The sequence below is a fragment of the Salvelinus fontinalis genome, chromosome 22 (genome assembly GCF_029448725.1).
Source record: "Salvelinus fontinalis isolate EN_2023a chromosome 22, ASM2944872v1, whole genome shotgun sequence".
In the NCBI taxonomy this organism is placed as follows: domain Eukaryota; kingdom Metazoa; phylum Chordata; class Actinopteri; order Salmoniformes; family Salmonidae; genus Salvelinus; species Salvelinus fontinalis.
Genome location: NC_074686.1, coordinates 9,001,730 through 9,022,753, shown reverse-complemented (window position 1 = coordinate 9,022,753; position 21,024 = coordinate 9,001,730). Strand labels below are relative to the sequence as shown.

General features: G+C 42.4%; 1 protein-coding gene across 1 annotated transcript; it reads left to right on the top strand.

Moving 5' to 3' along the window:
- Positions 1-1,462: 1,462 nt before the first annotated feature.
- On the top strand, positions 1,463-20,003 carry LOC129819714 (carcinoembryonic antigen-related cell adhesion molecule 1-like). The gene is made up of 9 exons (XM_055876245.1): positions 1,463-1,586; positions 1,878-2,216; positions 4,768-5,052; positions 5,734-6,000; positions 7,738-8,016; positions 8,238-8,492; positions 8,696-8,816; positions 16,117-16,157; positions 16,800-20,003. The coding sequence occupies exons 1-8, from the start codon at positions 1,538-1,540 to the stop codon at positions 16,133-16,135; spliced, it is 1,614 nt and encodes a 537-aa protein (XP_055732220.1). The 5' UTR covers positions 1,463-1,537; the 3' UTR covers positions 16,136-16,157; positions 16,800-20,003.
- Positions 20,004-21,024: the final 1,021 nt, after the last annotated feature.

The window sequence follows — 21,024 nt, the reverse complement described above, 5'->3', positions numbered from 1 at the left end:
GAGTAGGTGAATAGATGATCTCTGCATGTGTGGTTCCCACCGTGAAGCATGGAGGATGAGGTGTGATGGTGGGGGTGCTTTGCTGGTGACACTGTCATTGATTTATTTAGAATTCAAGGCACACTTAACCAGCATGTCTACCACAGCATTCCGCAGCGATACGCCATCCCATCTGGTTTGCGCTTAGTGGGACTATCATTTGTTTTTCAACAGGACAATGACCCAACAGAACTCCAGGCTGTGTAAGGGCTATTTTACCAAGAAAGAGAGTGATGGAGTGCTGCATAAGATGACCTGGCCTCCACAATCACCCGACCTCACCCCAATTGAGATGGTTTGGGATGAGTTGGACCGCAGAGTGAAGGAAAAGCAGCCAACAAGTGCTCAGCATATGTTGGATCTCCTTCAAGTCTGTTGGAAAAGCATTCCAGGTGAAGCTGGTTGAGAGAATGCCAAGAGTGTGCAAAGCTGTTATCAAGGCAAAGGGTGGCTACTTTGAAGAATCTAAAATATATTTTGATTTTAACACTTTTTTTGCTTATTGCATGATTCCATATGTGTTATTTCATAGTTTTGATGTATTCACTATTATTGTACAATGTAGAAAATAAAATAAAAACTTGAATGAGTAGGTGTGTCCAAACTTTGGACTAGTACTGTACATTGAATATTCCAGTTCCCACTGTCTCTACCTGTGGTGTTGGTGGTCACACAGGATGCCATGCACTGTATTGTTACATCTATACAGGTCATGAGATATCTCAACGATTTACCATGTCTCAAGGATCTACGGTGGAATAGAATAGATACTTTATTGTCCAGACTTTATTTTTCTTTACTTCTGTCTGATATTCTGCCTCCAAGACCTGGTCTCATAAATTCCAGACCTAGAAACATGGTTCATGTGGGAGGCAAACCGTCTGCCTAAGGAAGACACAAACATTGTGCCCACAGTACAACTGAACTGTCAAGATGAAACCTTGTCTAGCTTATTCCACTGGGTGTCAGCACTGTCAAGGCAGATGGCAAAATCAAACGTTTAACAATTACATTAGACCACCCTCCAATGTTTTTTAGGGTTTGGGTTGAATATCTTTTGAAAAAATAAAGAATTTTTTTTTCTTTTAAATTGTTTCCCATGGTGGAAAAGTAAAGTAATTCCTACTTCTCAAGCAGTAAATTGTATTTCGTTTTTCTTAAATGGTTGAATTGCTAAATTCACAGTAATAGTAGCCGTACCATTCTATGAGCAGATATGATGACTTGTCATAAATTGTTAGGCTGTTTGAAATATTTTGGGCACAGAACTAGACATAATTTCTTCGATTTTTTTCATTCTCCGCAGTAGCAATAGTTGGTAGTATGTCAAAATAGAGTGTAGTATGTGAATGGGTTGCAATCCAGTCTAAGAGGCGGGTTTTCTGATGTTGACACCTTTACTGGGTGTGTACCACAAAGGAGTGTACTCATTCAGTTTGTAAAAGCGACAGGTAGCCCGCATTATTCTCTGTCGCAAGAAGGGTTCCAGACATCTGGGATGGATTTGTTTAATTTTAGGTCGCTTGTCATTTTGCTGTCAGCAGTTGGTAAGATTAATGAATATATAAATTATTGTTAGCCCTACATGTAATAGTGGACCGAAGAAAACAAAATGTTTGGAGATGTGTTGGGTGGGTTAGGTTTTGGAGGCGCAATCTTAAGGCGCATTGACGTGGTTCTAGTAGAATGCCTTTTTTAGGCCAATAATATAGGCTAACATTACAAACATTTATTTATAGTTTTTACTAGTGCATTGCATATAGCTTGCTTCATTCTTGATGTATATCACAGACTTATATGTTGAAGTGAACACCTGTATTCAAACCGGTTTCTCTCAGGATGCTGCAACGGGCAGGGCGTACTTCCAGCAGGCCCGTTGGAGGGAGTACAGGGAAAGAACGTCACGTTCAAAACCATTATCATCCCCACAGATGTAGGCGACTTTATCACAGTATCTTGGAATTTCAACGGTGGTAGTGGACTTGTACCTGTTGTCACTTCTGCGCCCAAAGGAGAGACAGTTGGCGCTGGCTACGCAGGAAGAGTGTCACTGAATTCATCCACCGGTGTATTGAAGCTGGGACCCTTGACCGCGAAGGATAGTGGGGACTATGCGGTGACCATGGTCACAAGTGCTGCAGTACAGCGCACAGGTGTAACGGCGCTCAAAGTTCTAGGTGAGTAAGACGTTGATTGTGCATAAAAGTGGTTAATTGAATGCGTAAATGACCCGAAGTAGCCTACACATTTTGGCATATGTTTTCCAAAATCAACTTTTTTATTTACAACCAGTTGTTTTCGTCTACTCTATTTATTCCCAAGTAGGCCCTACTCCACAAATACCATTTTGATGTATATTTCCCTAATAATGATTCAAACAAGTTTTTTTTTAAATAGGTAAAAAGGCAAAAACGATCAAAGTGAGAAATAAACTGAAATGTGCTTCGAGGCCTGTATGTTCAGGGTTTTGAATTATATCTATCTTTAGTGCGTGGCCCTGTTGCTTGGAAAACGAACATTCTAACCTACTACCATGCTCTAGAAATATGGGATGGAGTTATGTCACTGGCGTTATACTGTATTGCTACAGACCTAGGCCTATCTTTAGTAATGTGTGTTGGCACAAGGCATTTCATGGATTAATGCTTATCCATCCAATATTCCAAATGAGCTTTGCCATATCTCAGCTAGACACCTAAACTGCAGTGCCTTCAGAAAGTATTCATACTCCTTGACTTATATCACATTTTGTTGTGTTACAGCCTGAATATCTTTTCCTACCCATCTACACACAATACCCCATAATGACAAAGTGTAAATCATGTTTTTAGAAATAAAAAAATGCACATTTATTTAAATTTAAATGCAGAAATATCTAATTTATATTAGTATTCTCACCCTTGAGTCAATACTTTGTAGAAGCACCTTTGGCAGCTACTGTATTACAGCTGGGAGTCTTTCTGGGTAGGTCTCTAAGAGCTTTCCACACCTGGATTGTAAAATATTTGGCCATTACTCTTTTCAAAATTCTTCAAGCTCTGTCAAATTGGTTGTTGATCATTTCTAGACAACCTTTTCCAGGTCCAAGTCAAAACTGTAACTCGGCCACTCGGGAACATTCACTGTCTTCTTGGTAAGCAACTCCAGTGTAGATTTGGCTATGTGTTTTAGGTTATTGTCCTGCTGAAAGTTGAATTCATCTCCCAGTGTCTGGTGGAAAGCAGACTGAACCAGGTTTTCCTCTAGGATTTTGCCTGTGCTTAGCTAGATTCTGTTTTTTGATATGATGTGTTAAGAATTACAATTTGTATGATATGTTACGAATTGCAAGGCTACGGGTTAAGGTTAGGAGTTAGGTTAAAAAGTTAAGGTTGGGGGAAGGATTAGCGAACATGCTAAGTAGCTAAAACAAAGTAGCATGTAGTTACTAATTAACTCAAATTCTAAAGTTGTCCGTAATGAGATTCGAGCACGCAACCTTCAGGTTGCTAGATGTTCACATTATACGCCCACCCATCCACCCTAATTACATTTTTTACCTTAAGTAACCTTCTGCCTTATGTTACATTTGGCATGGTTACATATCATACTAATTTGAGTGTCCCGGATTTATGTTTACTGTGTTACGTCTAGTCTATGAGAACAGGCATTACACTGATTTCAAAACTCTGTCAACTTCCTCTGTGACAACAACACCGAAAAAATAGGGGTATGGTTGTAGAGAACCAAAGGACCATGAATGTAAGAAGAAACCTTAGGTGCTGGCTTAAGACCGGTAGCAACCGCTACAGCATGTCCGGCCAGAACAAGGATGAGGCGGATGTCCAGGTTAAGAAGGGTTTCATGGGAAAAGATGGCCACATTCACACACAGCTGACCACTCATGGTTCAGATAACTGAGACTCATGTCCACTGAGAACTGACATGAACTATGGTTCTGAAAGGAAAGAGGGGGGGGGGACATAGGCTACAGCACTGCGATAAATAAAGGTTCAATTAAAAAATAAATATATATAAATAATATGAATGACATGGCTGTATAAGCTAGCGCAGGAAAAGTATAAAACAGGAAAGGCTACAGCAGCATTTAACATTTGGATTAGTATTTATTTTTCACATACCGGTTTGTAATTAAGGCACATGAAAGTTCACATGTTACAGAAGGCATTTCTGCCCCCACAACAAATGCATTTTGATGCAAAAACGTTTTTTATTTTTGTAACTTTCAAATGCTTCTCCTTTAAAGTAATAACTTCCGTCATCCGCCCCCATTTGCATGCTGCGTCACATATTCAAAGCGTGAAGGATGACAATGACGAGTCAGAACTAGGGAAATAGTTTACAAGTAAACTGGACATTCAGGTTTATGGCAAAGTGTAAAACCAGTAAGAGGTCATGTACCATTTTGTTGGGTCAGATTAGAATGACCCCTGTGTATTTTTGGTCAGTTAAACTGCAATTTATTTTACGACATCACAGCCATTGAATGAGCACTTGTTCAGTTCACAACATGTTCAGAAAGCCTTTGTTGCCAACCTGTGGTTGACTTTTCATTAGTTTAATGCTTTCGCTCCCTTCCCCTTAGAGTACAGGTTCATTATATGCCACTCTCCCCTCCCTCTGCCTCAACTCAAGCACTGATAACAATTACCCTGACACCCCATGCCCTCTTTGCCATCACCTCGTCCTCCCATTCACCCTCCTCTACCTCCTCTCTCCCCTCTTCAGAACCGGTCACCGTCGTGACCATCAAGTCCAACCTGAATGAAGCGGTCGAGTTCAACAGCACTGTGGTCTTGACCTGTTCGGCCAAAGGCTCCTTCCTCATGTACAAGTGGCTCAACGGCACCACGCCACTGGTCGCCGACGGGAATCATGTGACGTTGAGTGCAAACGAAACAGTGCTAACTGTGGCTGGAGTGTTCAGGAAGGATCTGGTCGGACCCATCTATTGCACAGCCTCCAACAAATTAGAGAGCGTTAGCAGTGCCCCCTTCAACCTCACTGTCAGCTGTAAGTACCTACGTTCTTATAGCCTGGTCTCACATCTGTTTGAGCTGTCTCCTACTCCTATGGTCATTGTTAGAAAGATAGCACAAACAGATCTGGGACCAGGCTAATATTCTTATCCATTGATTCCGCTCACGTCTCCGCAAAGCTATCTGAAAGGTTCAGGTGGCGTCTAGTTTAGAGTCTTAGGAGGCTTTGTGTGACTTGGGACACTCCCAGTAGGCGTTTCTACACCCAAACCCAACTCTCCTGTTTACACCATGCCTGTGGTCCGATGGTTATGCTGATTTACCCTTTTCAAGAGAGTTGAAATCACGGCAACATTTTCTTTCTCAATTTTATCAACACGTAGATATGATATTGAGCAGTAGATCAATTCGTTTGTGTGACGGCTTTAGAATAAGTCATGCCAGCCATTTTCTATATTGTAACAGGTAGAGGCTGCTGATCTAAATCAGCCAGCCAGCTCAGGGTGGTACAATGCCGGTGACAGGAAAATGCAAGTCAGATAAGATCCACATTTCATCAAAGCCCATCTGAGTAGAGCACCTGGGAGGGGATAGACCAAGCATGGCTTGTTTTTGTTAAGATTTTAATGAGCTGCTACATTGTAGTTTGCAGCCTTAGGCTTAAGCCTACATTTAAAATTGTAAAAAAATGGACCTAACTCCAATATGTTTGCAGATGGGCCAGAAAACATCGCCATGACAGTCACCCCCACGGCTGAGGTCCAAAAGAAGGGTTCCAACATTACATTGACCTGCTCAGCCCAGTCTAGCCCTGCGGCTGTGATTCAATGGATCCACAATGGAGTCCCGCTCAATGTGATGGGCCCCAAGCTGGTACTGGACAACATTGCCGAGGCACAGAGTGGAAACTACTCCTGCATGGCCAGCAATGCCAAAACCTTGCGATACCTGGAATCCACCACAGCCAAGTTCACTGTAGTAGGTGAGTAGAAGATCCACAAGAGCCAATGGGAAATCAAGGTTTTGTACATGGATAGGAAGGGTGCTTTAGCAAATACAAAGGGGAACCATGGACAGTATACTGGTAAAGACCTAGAGTCAAATCTTACTCTAATGGAAAGCAAATTCTTCTTCTTCTGAGATTCTTGTCAGTAACATGTTTTTCAGATGCTACACTCATTTGATTTTATTAGACTTATAGACTGTCTTGATCATGTTTAACTAATTACAAGGAAGTTGTTGTTACCCGTTCTCCATTTAATGGTAAATATTTCATTGAAAAGGTTTGTTACAGCCAAATCATCACTTTTGAGACAGTTTCTGTATCTGTAAGATAAAGAATGTGTCGTTAGTCCTCCAGCCCTGCCTCAAAGAGATGGTATCATCCTTATTAAGCTAATACCATGAACAGACAGACTGAAACCTGTTTCTTGGCTTCGCACCCAGAAGGCATAACACCGAACACGGAATGGATTCCATATGATTTTTAAGCCTACGGTACAAGTTTCAAACCCAGTGACCTCGTATCATGGCAACTGTGTACGTTCCCTTGTAGGTTTTTAAAGCTTGTGAAATATGTGCTGCATACCAATACAGAACAACGAGTGCATGGCCCTCGTGTGTACTGAAACTGTTTACAACGGGAGACAGACAGTCTACCATGTTGTGAGTGACTAAAACCTGCTCGGTTGGGGGGGATGGTCTTTTAAAATACCTGGAGTCTTTGAGTCGTGTGTGGGGTTTTTTCAAAGGAAGAGAGATTGTGGGATGTGGGGGGGGGGGGTTGATGCTTGCCCATTAGCAGTCATTTCAGTCGTATTTCTATGAATGCTCCCCTCTACTTGGTAAACAGTAGTGACTTCAAGCCCAATTATTCCGTCACGAATCATAGTGACACATTTTACTTTTAATGACTGACCAAAGCTGAGGAAATAAGAATTTGCCTCTGAAAATGTTTGCCTTCAAGCCTAACATTTATTGGCCAAAGTATTGATTAGGCAGTTATGAGTCACCATTGAGGGCCATGAACTTTGTGTTTAAAATATATTATCTTGGCATTTGTTTTCCAACACTTATTAGTCTGGAAAGAAGACATCAAGTTAAACAAGACAGTGGTTTCTCTTGTTCCACCTGTTCAACTGGTCCAAAACAAAAACAAACTTGGCCTTAGTCTCACTTTCAAGTGGTCTAGCATGACACTGAGCATGTTAATTGCATTATCTATTCATGTCGGTCATTTGGTTTTGCTTGGTTGACAGGTTTTTGGTACATCAGCCCATTCAAAGACTCATTGTAAAATAACATTCTATTTGATGTCACATTTTATGGAAACATGGCCTGGTATAAGCTGTACAGTGATATTGTATAGTAGCTACCCACAGACGTCAAATCAACGTCTATTCCATGTTGGTTCAACGTAATTTCCTTGACATGACGTGGAAACAGCGTTGATTCAACCAGTGTGTGCCCAGTGTTCAGATGTAATTGTCAGTAAGGTACAATGAAAGTACAATATCTTCCAATGTAGTAGGCATCGTTAAATCCATCCAACTAAAATCGAATGAAGAGTTCATCAAACTTCATGGGGTTCATCAAGCTTCATATATTCTTAATACTTTGTTGGTCTAGCACTCTGTAGTTGTGAGTGAAACAAGCTGTCTCTCAGTGTTATCATCTGGTCCGTGTAAACCCTAACTCCATTTGTCCTCTGTGTTTGTAGAGGCCATATCCGGCACTAAGATCACAGGCCCCAATGGAACGCTCGTTGCAGGTAACAGCATGGCCATCCTGAGCTGCCAGGCAAGTGCCGGCACCGCCGGCACCCGAGTGTGGCTGAAGAATGGCGTGGCACTGTCTCCTAGCAACAGGGTCGTGGTCTCGCCAGACAAGAGCTCGGTCACGATCAAGCCAGTGCAGAAGGAGGACAGTGGGGAGTACCAGTGCAAGCTGACCAATGCTGTGAACACAGACTCTGCCAGTCTCAAGATAGGGGTCAACTGTGAGTATATGCCTCCTGACCTCTATACTGACCATTAACACCAATAAATTAAGTTGGCTTTATATTTGGTTATATATTCATAATGTTACAGTATCCAAAAAGAAAAGCTTTGTGTTTCACCCAAATCCACGATAAACTGTCTGAATGCTAGAGTGTAGTATTATTGAGGTCAGAATGGCCAGGTGGATTTCAGGTATAAATTCTCCTTTCCTGTGTCTCAGTTGGTCCTGAGGCTGTGTCGGTGAAGGGGAATAGTGCCGTAGAGGTGAAAGACCGTGTCACGCTGAAGTGTACCTCAGTCTCCCTCCCTGCTGCCACCTACACCTGGAAGTTCAACGGGACGCTGACCGACGTGATGACAGCCGAGTACATCATCGAAGCCGCTGTGTACAAGAACACTGGGATTTACACTTGTGAAGCCAGCAACGCCGTCACCGGGTTGAGCACCTCCGTTGCCCACAAGCTGTCTGTCAAAGGTTTGATAGTGGAGGCTATAAGAGTATTCCACCATTTGGCACCATGGTTCTTAGGATGTCTTCTCACCCTAACTTGTGTTGGGATATTCTACTCATAAATCATGTACGGTAGCACTGTACACATTTATCTCAGATGAAGCCGTTGCATTACTTTGAGATGTTCTGATGATGATAAATGATAGATTGTTCTTGTGATTTCTCAGAGGAGGGAACACTGGATAATGGTCTGACGGGCGGGCAGATCACTGGGATTATCATCGGCGTGATCATCGCCCTAGGGGCCATCATCGGCGTTGTCCTCCACATGAGACGGAAAAAAAGACAGTGAGTTTTCTTGGTTTTACCTTTGATCCACTTATGCTCTTCCATAAAAGACTGTATGGCTTTGCAGACACAGCTGTTGTGTGTAATGGTACACAATTCTTCAGCGTGCCCTTCCTGTGAATCTCCAGTCCTCGCTTCATTCCTCTCATTCTTTGGCATCCTAGAACTTGTACACCCGGTTGTTACCAAGCATCTTCACTTTGTTCGTAGCAGTCAAATTCTCTGCACTTCCAAAGGCCTATTTTAGCAAACTCTTTGTAGCTTTTCATTTGCCTCAACACCGATAAAGACACTGATTTTGGGGGATTTACAGAAAGGTTTCATATTGAACTCCAACGTGTCATTTCTGATCAATCGTATCACCAAAGTGAAAGTGATGCAAACGGCCACATCCTCTGAGTTGCCTGCCAGTGGATTCAGGAATCGTTATCTTAAAGCAAAGAACAAACAGTTTAGTCCAGGCAGACACGGGCTGACACGCCTCGCACATTCCAGCATTTGGCAACAGAAATCTTTGATAACACCCCTTCTAACAAACCAGAAAGAGAGAAATATACCACAGGTGTCATTGCTCACAGTTTTGTCGTCAAAACCCTTTTTCTCATTGGAACTCTTGTTGTAGTACTCGTTCACGTTCTCATTCCTCTCCCCTTCCTCGCTAATAAGAGTGTTGTCAGGCAGAGCAGACAAAAAAGTGACCTGGTGGGACAGAGATCACTAGAGGTCAAGCGTAGTGTACCTGCAGAGCACGGTCTACAACCACCGCTCCAAGGTTCAGAGATTGTCTCCCTGCTCCTCATTTATCATAATCTGACAAACTCAAAATTGATATTTGAGGCTATTGTTCCTTGACGGCGTTCGCACTCCTGGAGGTCTTAGACAGGAAACTGTCTGTATCCATTGACTAAGAATGTTAGGTTGGGATCATTGGCAGGCAATTCTTGTAAGGTTGTCAATGGAAAAACAGGAACTCTATAAGTGAAGATGAACAATTGGGAATGCTCACTTAATATTTCCCATTTACCTGGCCGATTTCCAGAGTGTGCCTGCAGATACATTCCTTGAAATAGTTTTTGTTTCATTAGTAGACGTCGTACAAAGGTAGTATTATGTACATCAGCTTTTTGTGTTTGTGGCCAGTAGAAAATAAAGAACGGAGGTGTGCGTAAAGGTTCACAACAAGGAAAGGGAAATAAAGTTACAGGGATTTCTGTCGCAAAGACCAACCGCCTTCCTCCAGTCAGGAAGATGAGCCTCCAGACAACCAACCAGCATAACACGCATTTCCCCCAAAGTGCAGACTTCCTACTGGATAACTAACAAGCTGCTAAAAAGCAAAAGATACAACATTTTACTTGAGTTCACTTCATTGTCGTGTTTACAGCCGGTGAACAAGGGGAATGCAGTGTGGCGTTAAAAGTAGGCCTGGCTGGTTACGTTGACACAACCCTGTGTGCACAGCTGGGTTCACACAGACGCACACCTGTTTTAGATGAGAGAGGGACTGGCAGGTTCAAAGCCCCAAACACCATACTGTTCCTGATTAGTGTGATAGGTGACTGGCAAATTGGTGCACAGCAGGCCAGGCCCCTATGTAAAATGGGGGGGGGTTAGCGATTACAGGTGCCGATAGTGTAGGTTTCTGGAAAAGGGCACTGTCTTTATAGGGGGCATATTATTTTCTCCGGTAGAGGATATAGATACATGTCTTGGGTGTACACTGAATTTGTTTAACCATGTTCTGATATACGTTACTGGACACTTTTACAGAGTATCCAAGATTGATTAAAGCAACTAAGATATGATTCTGTTGATATACCATGACATGTGTACAGTAGATAACTGTGATACGTCACAGATAAACCACTGCCAAAGACCTGCATGTATATATTCTGGCTCGCTCTCCTCATTCTGCCTGGCCTTGTCAGCCTGGATCAACGCTATGGGTTTCAGTATTTTGAAAACACAGTCGGACCACATTCCAACACTCTCTCTAGCCTCACACTCAGGAGAGGAAGATTCCATCTCAACAGGGGGGTCCGCCTCTTTTCGCCCCTCTCTGAATCACCTTAAGATAACAAGCTGTCAGGGCGTGGTGGCCCCGGGCAGTGGAACGGACACTTCCAGCCGTGCTTAAGCCCCTCTCCTCACTTCAGATTCAGCCTATTTAATAATCATGTACAGTGTTGCAGGTGTGATTGTAGGGTACAGTGAAAATCTTAGTCTTAGAGCTCCAACATGCAGGACTAAGAGAAATAAAATAATGGAAATGATAATAAAAAACAACAATAGAAATAGCACTATATACATAATAACAACTGTGGCGGTGATTAATAAATCAATTAAGTAGCAGGTAGCTGACTAGTGGTGGCTGTTCAGCAGTCTGATGGTCTGAGGGTAGAAACTTTTCAGTTTTGGACACGATGCTCCTGTACTGCCCGTGTCTGAGTGATTGAAGCGGGAAGAACAGGGTGTGGCTTGGGAGGCTGGGGACCATGATGATCTGCTTGGTCTTCCTGTGACATTGGTGTTGTAGGTGTCCTGTAGGACAGACAGTGTGCGTTCGGCTGCACGTATCACCCTCATAAGAGCCTTGCTGTCCGCGGCGGTGAAGTTTCCGTACCAGGCTGCGATGCAGCCCGACAGTATGCACTCGATGGTGCTCCTGTAGAACACTGTGAGGGCCCTCGAGGACAGGCCAAATTTCTTCAGCATCCAGAGGTTGTATAGTCATCACGTCGGTCAGCGTCCCGTTGAACTTCCAGGTGTAGGTGGCAGCAGGGAGGGAGACTGAGGTACACTTCAGCGTGACACGGTCTTTCACCTCTAAGGCACTATCCCCCTTCACAGGACCCAGTTGCATAGGGAGGAGTTCAGACCCAGGGCTGTGAGCTTTGTAATGAGCTTATAGGGCACTATGGTATTGAAGGCCGAGCTCTGGTCGATGAACAGCATCCTCACATATGACCAACTGGCTCAATCTTATGTAGCAAAATTTGAAATTGTGTTTTTTACATTAGATAAAAGTTGAGAGTCAGAGCTACGAAATGGTATATCATACACTACAATTGAGGAACAATGGGAAAGTAATTCTGCTTTGAAAGTTGATAAACTTGTAACCTAACTTTGGAGAAAATGGCCCTTGAATATTTTGGTACACCTACTGGAGAGCTCTTCTTTGTCTACAACAATTCAGCATCGTTCACACCCTCTTAAGCTTCAGCCCCACCTAGCTCTTTAAGGATTCACATGTGAGGCCATGATGTAAACAACCAAAGATTTCAAGAGTAAAGGCTGGTTTATACTACGGGTGTGTTCATAAATTCAATCTGGAGTGCCAGAGCTTGCACAGAGTGCGCTCTGGGCGTTCATAAATTTAGAGTGTTGTCACATTGTCCGTTCGTAAATTTAGAGCGTTTTGCTCTCGGAGAGTTCAGAGCGCATACTGGACGCTCTGGCCAAGGAGTAGGGTTGATCTGAACGTTCTGACCTAACAACAACAGTCAAGCACCCAAACTAACTGACTAACGTTGGCTAGCTTGCTAGCTACTTCCAGACACAAATGAGGGAACAGCTCACTCTGACCATTTTACTCACCACAGTAGAGCTGGTTAGGCTGTTTTTAATTAAGCTTTTTTTGCCAACGTTTACTGACACCGGCCATATTGAACAGGTGTTGAGCGTTTGTAAATTTGTCTGTTATTCTGCTCTCTGGCACGCTCAGACGAGTGCTCTGAAATCGGAGTAGATAGCCAGAGTGAATTTACCAGCTATGTCTATCGACAGTTGTTGCAGTAACATGAACATTCTATTGAAGTGGTTACTTGCAAAGCGGAGTCTTTTGTTTAGACATGTAGCTAGCTAGCTAAACAATGAACCATAATCCCAACTCATGACATTACTACCTTGCATGAATCTACAGGTAGCTAACCAACCAGGTTCAATGTTAGCTAGCTAGCTAACATTAGGCTATAACTACCAATGCAAATAGCCGTGAGATACAAATAATATTACTACCCAGATCATACACGTAACGTTAGCTCGCGAGCCAGCCAGCTAACGTTAACTAGCTAGCTAACAGTACACTTTAACTTGAAATGAAAACAACTTTCTGACAAAATTAGAAATGTGTAATATCTGAAAATGTTGCTAGTTTACTACCTGTTGGATGCTTCTCCCGCTCTGTCACGGATGCCATGGTTGCCCTTAGTTTGAAGATGTAATCCGGAGACAGGTGTTTTATACAACAGTCTTCAGTGTGTTCTCTTTTCAACTCCGTCTGCATATTTGCAATCAAACGCCAGAATTTTCTCCATTTCCTTAGCTACTGTATCATACTCTAATTCCACCATGCATTCCACTGATTTCAAAACTCGGTCCTCCAGAAAGTGGAGAGCAACACCTTTGCAGTTCTACTACGTGACATCTTTCAAAAAATCTGCATTAGAAAGGATTACCTACACATACTGACCAGCTCAAATAGACAGAATCGCCCTACATGGCAGACCAATCTGAACTCATCTCTCGACATGTCCAGCCCACCCATTATCTCAGCCAATCATGGCTAGCGGGATGGTTCCTGTCTTTTTCTGTGGCTAAACCAACTAGGCTCGTAATTTAACAATTTTATTCATATTTACAGATTGCATATAAGTTTGTAATTAAGGCACATGAATGTTCACATGTTCCAGAAGGCACTTCTGCCAAAAGAAACGCATTTTGATAAAAAATGTAAAAAGTTAACTGCGTTCAAATGGCTTTCCTGTGGAGTAGTGACGCGCGACATACGCCTAGTTTCCTGAAATGAGTCACATTTGCATTCCTTTTGTCCAGGTGGGTAAGGGCAGTGTGCAGTGCAATAACGATTACGTTGTCCGTTGATCTGTCAGGGCGGTAGGCTAATTGAAGAGGGACGGTGTGTCGGGGAAGGAAGAGGTGATATGGTATTTGACTAGCCTCTCAAAGCACTTCCTGATGACAGAAGTGAGTGCTACTGTAGTCTGTAGTCATTCAGCTCAATTACTTTCCCTTTCTTGGGCACAGAATGATAGTGGACATCTCGAAGCAGGTGGGTATAGAGGCTGGAGCTAGGGAGAGATTGAAAATGTCAGAGAACACAACAGCCAGCTGGTCTGCACATGCTCTGAGGGCACTGCTAGAGATGCCGTCTGGGCCAGCAGCCTTGCGAGGGTTAACACGTTTGAATGACTGACTTGAATGGCAGCTCAGGGTCATTGTGCTCGTATCTTGAGAAACAGGTGTTTAGCTCATCCGGTAGGGTGGCGTTGGTGACCGTGATGTGGCTGGCTTTCTTTTTGTAGTCCATGATCGTTAGGAGCCCCTGTCACATACGCCTTGTGTCCGACCTGCTGAATTGCTCCTCCCCTTTGTCCCTATACTTGTGTTTCGCCATCTTGATCGATCTGCGTAAGTCATATTTGTACTGTTTAACCAAACTATTGTCCGCAGTCACCTTGCTCTGTTTATAAGCAGCATCTCTCTCCTCAGATTTTGGGTACGTTTTGATGGACTAGAGGGGGACAGAGATTGAGTCAGTGGAGCAATGATTAGATAAGGGGAAGTTATGCTCTTCTTTATTGCCATCACTTGGATTTTCCCCCATTCCATGGTAGTCACTGGTGATACGGGAGAGGCTGAGTTGAGAGCACGGTTGGAATGTGACCATCGTGTCTGCACAGGTCTCTTGCTCTCTTTCTGTCCATCTCCCTCTTCTTCTCGCCTCTTCTGTCTGTTACTGTCTTTCACTCTTTCTTACATTCTTCCTCTACATTCCTCTCTTCCACTTGGTTCCATCTGTACTCGCTTACCTTCCACTATGACTTAAAGTTTCCTCGACACGGTTTGTCCTGAGGGACATTCCTTACGGAAGTACTCATATTTTCTGGAGACATGCCGTAATTCAGCCATAGTACACGGGCATACCTGCAGGATCAAAGTGAAACTGCCAAGTACCCATTGTTGATATTGTAGTTATTGAGTCATCCTCTTCCTGTGTTTGTCCCCATTGTTATGTCTACTGTTCTTATCAATGGCACAAAACTAGGCTAGATGCTTTCTGAGATGAGATCACAGCATTACGAAGGTTACAGTACCTACCAACACTGCTCGTATTCGTCAGGGCATTAGGGTTGTTCATTAACCATTTAAACTCGTAGGAATTAGCCTATATGGATAGGGCTAAATATACATGTTTTTACAGAAGAAATATGAAAACCATATATATAACCATGGTAGCAATTAAAAGGAAACAGTTTGGACATTTTGGGGAAATGCTTAGACTAAAGGCGAGGACAAAACGGTTAATCTGACACTAGACGCAATCTTAACTTTACACCGTTGATTGTATGTGAATTTTACTTTTGCTGTACCTTTCGCCGCATTTGTTGATAACGAAATCGTAAAATACTCTGGATACATTAACTAACATGATAAGTATATTCAAATTTGGGGTAGGTACCAACAGAAGACAAGAAATGAGAAGGGTTTGAGGGAGAGGTCTAACTGGTGTCTCCACGTGGCTTCACACCTCTACAAAGTGTCCACAGTTCCTAAGCAATTTCAATGCAATTTTTTTGACTCAAAGAAGAGTCTTCGGCAATAAGGGGCTACTTCAAGCTCTCCTAGCTGTGTTGTTGAGGAACTAGAGCAAGCAGACTTGTAGCTGTACAGAACAACCCAGGGTATGACGCCATGTCATCTTGTAACTGAACATCAAGCATGGTGATCATAAACCTTGACAACGTACTCTTTTATGATATGGAGATGTGAAGTGTTTGGCTTGCTTGTATGGCATAAAAGCGACATTTATTATAATCCTCAACGTCTCATCTTTCAAAATACTTTGAGTCCTCTTTATTTTACGGCATTTCCCTCACTCAGACAACAAAACATTTGCTCAAATTGCCCAGTTCCAGGGAGGGATGGGGCCAACATCTTGACACTCGGTGTGCTCAAGTTCAGAACCGCTATCAGTCACAGTTACAATTTAGGCGCTTATCAGTGTCCAAATCTGCCCATTTCAACCTGTATATGGGTACAAGTGTAAAGAGCTACCTATGGGGTTTCCATCAAAGAAATTAGGAGACACAATTATTTTTAACTAATAGCTGCCTGCTTTATATTTGTTGCTGTTGTGGATATATGAACTAAAATCAAGTCATTCAGGTTGTCAGAGCGAAGTTATCATCCCCACAACGAGGCGTCTTGTTTTCTCAAATCCCTTCAAAGCGAGGTCATCATTACACTAATCGGCACTATTTTATTTTATGTTCTGTTTCAGGGTCAACTCGCCATACTAGAAGAGTGCCTCGAGGAAAGCTGGTAAGCCGCTCTTTGATAACTCTCTATATTATCCTGAAGTTGTTTGCGTTGTCAGGCAACGCAGGCTAGCATTACCCTTTGTTGTAACAGCCGTTATCAAGGCTGTCTCCACTGACCTGGGACAAACATTTCCTTGTTGAGGACATTTTTACTGCATTGCGTTTGAGGCTATAGCTACTGTTCTGTGGTGCCACTCCGTATCACACACATTTTACCTGAAAGGCCTTTCAGATAAGAATGTTGACTTTATACGTAGGGAGTGAGCACCAAGTCCGAATCTGGCATAGCTACAGTAAATCAGTGTGCACCAAGTCCGAGTCTGGCATAGCTACAGTAAATCAGTGTGCACCAAGTCCGAGTCTGGCATAGCTACAGTAAATCAGTGTATCCATCTTTCATCTGAATGAACAAGTAAGGCAAAGGTCCTGATTGCTGTTATTATTTGATTTTGGCCTATTAGCATTTTGGGAGTTGAAGTAGAACAAAAGCCAGTAGATACTGTATAGCCTAACTATTACCAATGTTCACCTAAGAGGACTTTCAAATGAGGGCTGATGAAAACAAGATATTCAACTTCCGAACTTGTTCTTGTGGTTGTAAGTAGCGCTCAGTGGTAAGCTATGAGTTTCTTCTTCCCCACAGGAGCTATCAGCCCAAAGAATCAGCCAATTATTCCCCTCAAGATCAATCTCTGCAGTCGGGAAGACCACTCAAGTGGAAACCTCCCCCAGGTCTGTCCAGCCATACAAGCTATTCATCACAAAGTCTATATAACCCCAGGGGTCACAACATCACCCCGTCCCTAACACTCACACATCAGACATGGTCATCTCCTTTGAAAATGGTGGTGTCCTTGGGCTTGGATTGGACCAGAAAGCTCCAACACATCTATCCCATCTATCTGTCTGTATGGGCTTATTTTCCTTCGCACACCTTCCCTCCTCTCCATACATCCCATTGGCTAAGGTAAACAGCTTCCAACAGTCCCTGGGATGCTGACTCTTCCTCTCTTGCAAAACAGAGGAATGTCATTGCTTACATCAGTTTCTCCACACATTCCTTGGGAAATGACTCGCATCATAGACTTGAGCGATGGTGAGAAACTGGAGGAGGATTTAGTGGCGTAATACACTGGAGTCCCACGGGACTGTAGGTCTTAGTCACTTGGTCACTCCTCACTGAGTACACTCATCAAGGCGAATGGGCAAGTATCGTCTGAATCTTTCAAACACCTGACGGACACAGGTTCGTAAATCTGATGTTACCACAGACAGGTGTCTGCTTGATCCCAAGGATTGCTTTTTTCCCCCTTTTCTTTCCTGTCTTTACCTCTACAAGATCTGCTCGTAAGAACTTAATGTGAAGACAGCAATGACAAGATCCAACACGCAGCAAATATTCAGGGGAGAAGAAAAAAAAGGAGGGAATGTTTTTGTGGGCAAAGACATTCTTTTGGTTTTGGAGGGAAAATGTGTGTGCTTCAGGGCTGTGCTACTGAGTTTTGCTATTTGCTATATTCCACTTTTCAAATGTTTTAATAATTTGGCCTTTTGTAGTTTAAACCAAAAAAAGACAAAACTATGTTTTTCGAAACATGAATGAACAAGTGACATTTTATGTTAACTGCAACACAACCCGTTTTTACCCGCTTCTTAGCTTTGTTTTTGTAACAAGTATTTATTTTTTTGAACCCTCCGATGAATACATTGAGCTGATGGTGTTTTTTTTATCCAATGAATGATAATGAGTTGTTTGACAGCACACACAGGTATGTGACACCCAGTCATACACACAGAACAATGGGTTAAGAGTTCTTTATCTGTTAAGTTTCCTCCCACCATTTAAAGTCAATGGGGGGTTTTGTGTGGCATGAACAGTACAGGGCAGTTACTCTGGCAGGCCTGGTAATGTTAATGTCACTTGGCTGTGGAAGGTGTTTATTCTTGTGGTTTGACCTATTCTGTTAAAACATGTAATTACATAAAGCATTCCGTATACTCAAAGAGAAAGACACAAACATAAAGACAGATACACAGACACTTGAACACAGTAACCAAATACACTGAACAAAAATTTAAACGCAACATGTAAAGTGTTGGTCCCATGATTCATTAACTGAATATCCCAGAAATGTTCCATACACACAAAAAGCTTATTTCTCTCAAATTGTGTGCACAAATTTGTTAACATCCCTGTTGGTGAGAATTCTATCCTTTGTCAAGATAATCCATCTACCTGACAGGTGTGGCGTATCAGGAAGCTGATCAAACAGCATGATCATTACACAGGTGCATCTTGTGCTGGGGACAATAAAAAGCCACTCGAAAATGTGCAGTTTTGTCACAAAACCCAATGCCACAGATGTCTCAAATTGAGGGAGCCTGCAATTGGCTGAATGTCCACCGACGCTGTTGTCAGAGAATTGAATAAGCCGCCTCCAACGTCGTTTTAGAGAATTTGGCAGTAACTCATTCTGATTGGCCTGGCCTGGCTCCCCAGTGTGTGGGCCTATGTCATGTGGCTGCGCACATGCCCAGTCATGTGAAATCCCTATATTAGGGCCTAATGAATTTATTTTAATTGACTGATTTCCTTATATGAACTGTAACTCAGTAAAATCTTAATTGTTGCATGTTGCATTTATAGTTTTGTTCAGCCTAGGTGCGTGCACTGGTCCAAATTGGTCCTGCCACTGCATGTAATAGTCATTCGTTTTCATAGAGATCTAAGTAAGAAACTTGATTGACTGAGGAAGAATGAGATTGTTCCGTTTTCGTCTCGTTGGTCTAGTTCTTGAAGATAAACAGGGAGAAATTGACACCTTTACCTGAACAGTGTTTTAGTGTAGCTGAGCATTCTTATTAAAGTGATAGACCAGCTCTGATGAAAAAGAGAACAGCAATAAACTGCTCCCTTTGTAAATATATACTGTAATAAACATTGTATTTTTTAGGCTTGTCATCTATTTGGGGTTTCTTGCTTTATCTTAATTTGAATATTTCAAATGTCAGAAACTTTCTCGGGTTGTTTACAGAAAGGCGTATTATTCTTTAACGACTGACCAGCCTATATTCATAAATCATTATCTCTTTGTATAGACACGCCTCTGAGATGATTTATTTATTCTTCTGTCCTTACTGCGATTTGCATTTGTTACAGTCTTGTTTCTTTTCAAATGGAACTTTCCTACCTATGTCTAGCTAGCCAACCCCAGCCTCTGTGTTTCCAGACAGCCAATCGCACCTCTCTCTTTCTCTCTCTCTCGTTCCTGGGATTTGGAATGACAAAACATAAAGGCGGTCATGCTGCAGTTGGTGTGTGTGTGCAATGGTGCTCTCCTCTCCTGCCACGCCAGTCCCCCTGTTTCTTCACAGATATGCCTCAGAAAGAAACGATGTAAAAACCTGCTTTAACAAAAGAGAATCCCTGCAGTGAGCGTGTTGTGTGTTCAGGGTGGGAAACTGACACCCTGAGCTCAGGGGTGGGTTAATTAAAGCATCCATATTTAATCTGAACCATAATAGACTGGATTTGAAACCACACATTTACATTTGAACTGGATTTGATCCTCTTGTAGACACATTCATATAGAATGAGCTAACCTGTCTAGAGTAATTGGAAAGGGAATACGAATGCACGGTTGGATGAAAAAGCACTGCAAGGTGCAGGATGCTCTTGGCGGTGACCAGTCTATCAAGTTCATTTCATTTGCCTTCAGTCAACAATGGCTTTTTTTTAAAAACATTTTTACTTTTGGTCTGGTTGGGTGTTAAACAATGGGACAACTGTGTATCACTGTACTTGAATGTAAACGAAAACTCAATAAAATGTAAGTGTACAAAAATATCTCTGGGTCCCTTTTAAAGCTGTCTTTTATGTCTTATAAGATTACACCACATCTAGGAGCTCAAGCTTTTTGTTGCCAGTGTATTAGGTTTCTTGAGTGCAGAGTGTTCTGCATGTCAAACAACAGTGCAAAGGCATGAAATCAAATATACTGAATGTAAAGGATTTTCAAACAATTATCTTGAAAATGAAAGCCAAGAGGAGTCTATATAATTCTTTAATAACTTGATTGTAACATGTTTGTTGTGTCCATGCAGGTTTGAAGGCTATGTTGGGTGGAGGCTATCTCTACCTGACTTTCACTAACCCTGTCACTGTCAGGACCTTGTGCCTGCCAAGGACATTAGTTCATAAAGTCTGCTTGGCAGATCGAGTGAGTGTCTCTCACCCATGAACAGTGTAGTCTAAAGAATAGTCCCCCGTCACAAATGATGACTTTCAGGTTTTGCTCATATGTCACAGGGACAGTGCCCAGAACTCTTGTACAAGGCAGCGCAGCCTTGAGAAAGGAGAGGGGAGGGGAGGCCGTTTCAGTGCTGTGACTGACTCACCAACCTGACTTTCTGCAGATCAGGGCTGTCATTACCCTACTCTGTAATCACACTCACACCGGCCAATGTGTCTTTTTTTTGTAGTAGGCAGATTAAAATGTCTGTGACTTGTTGGTACAAGTAAAGATGTATGGAACTTCAAACTGTTCCTTTAAAAAAACATTTTTTTTTTACAAATTAGCTTTCAAGTTTGGAAATCAGTTTTGAAGAAAATTATTATGTTATGTGTAAATAACTAGTGGTAAATTATATTTTGTGATGTGTGAGTCATGACCTTTAACTGTATGTGCATATCTGTCTTAGCTGTGAGTGCAAATTCATGTTCCCAAGTTTACTCTTTTTTTGGGGGTGGGTCCATCCAGCTCTCTCAATCCTCTACCATTGCATCTACACACTTATTCTCAACATACAGACATATTATTTCCTAGATATTAAAACTTGGTGTCAATTACTTCTTTAACGTAACCAAA

Excerpts from the sequence above, each read along its gene's own strand:
- LOC129819714 (XM_055876245.1), top strand. The coding sequence starts at position 1,538 with ATGGATTTGTTTAATTTTAGGTCGCTTGTCATTTTGCTGTCAGCAGTT. Across the intron at positions 1,587-1,877 it reads CATTTTGCTGTCAGCAGTTG|GATGCTGCAACGGGCAGGGC; the intron begins GTAAGATTAATG and ends GGTTTCTCTCAG. Across the intron at positions 2,217-4,767 it reads AACGGCGCTCAAAGTTCTAG|AACCGGTCACCGTCGTGACC; the intron begins GTGAGTAAGACG and ends TCCCCTCTTCAG.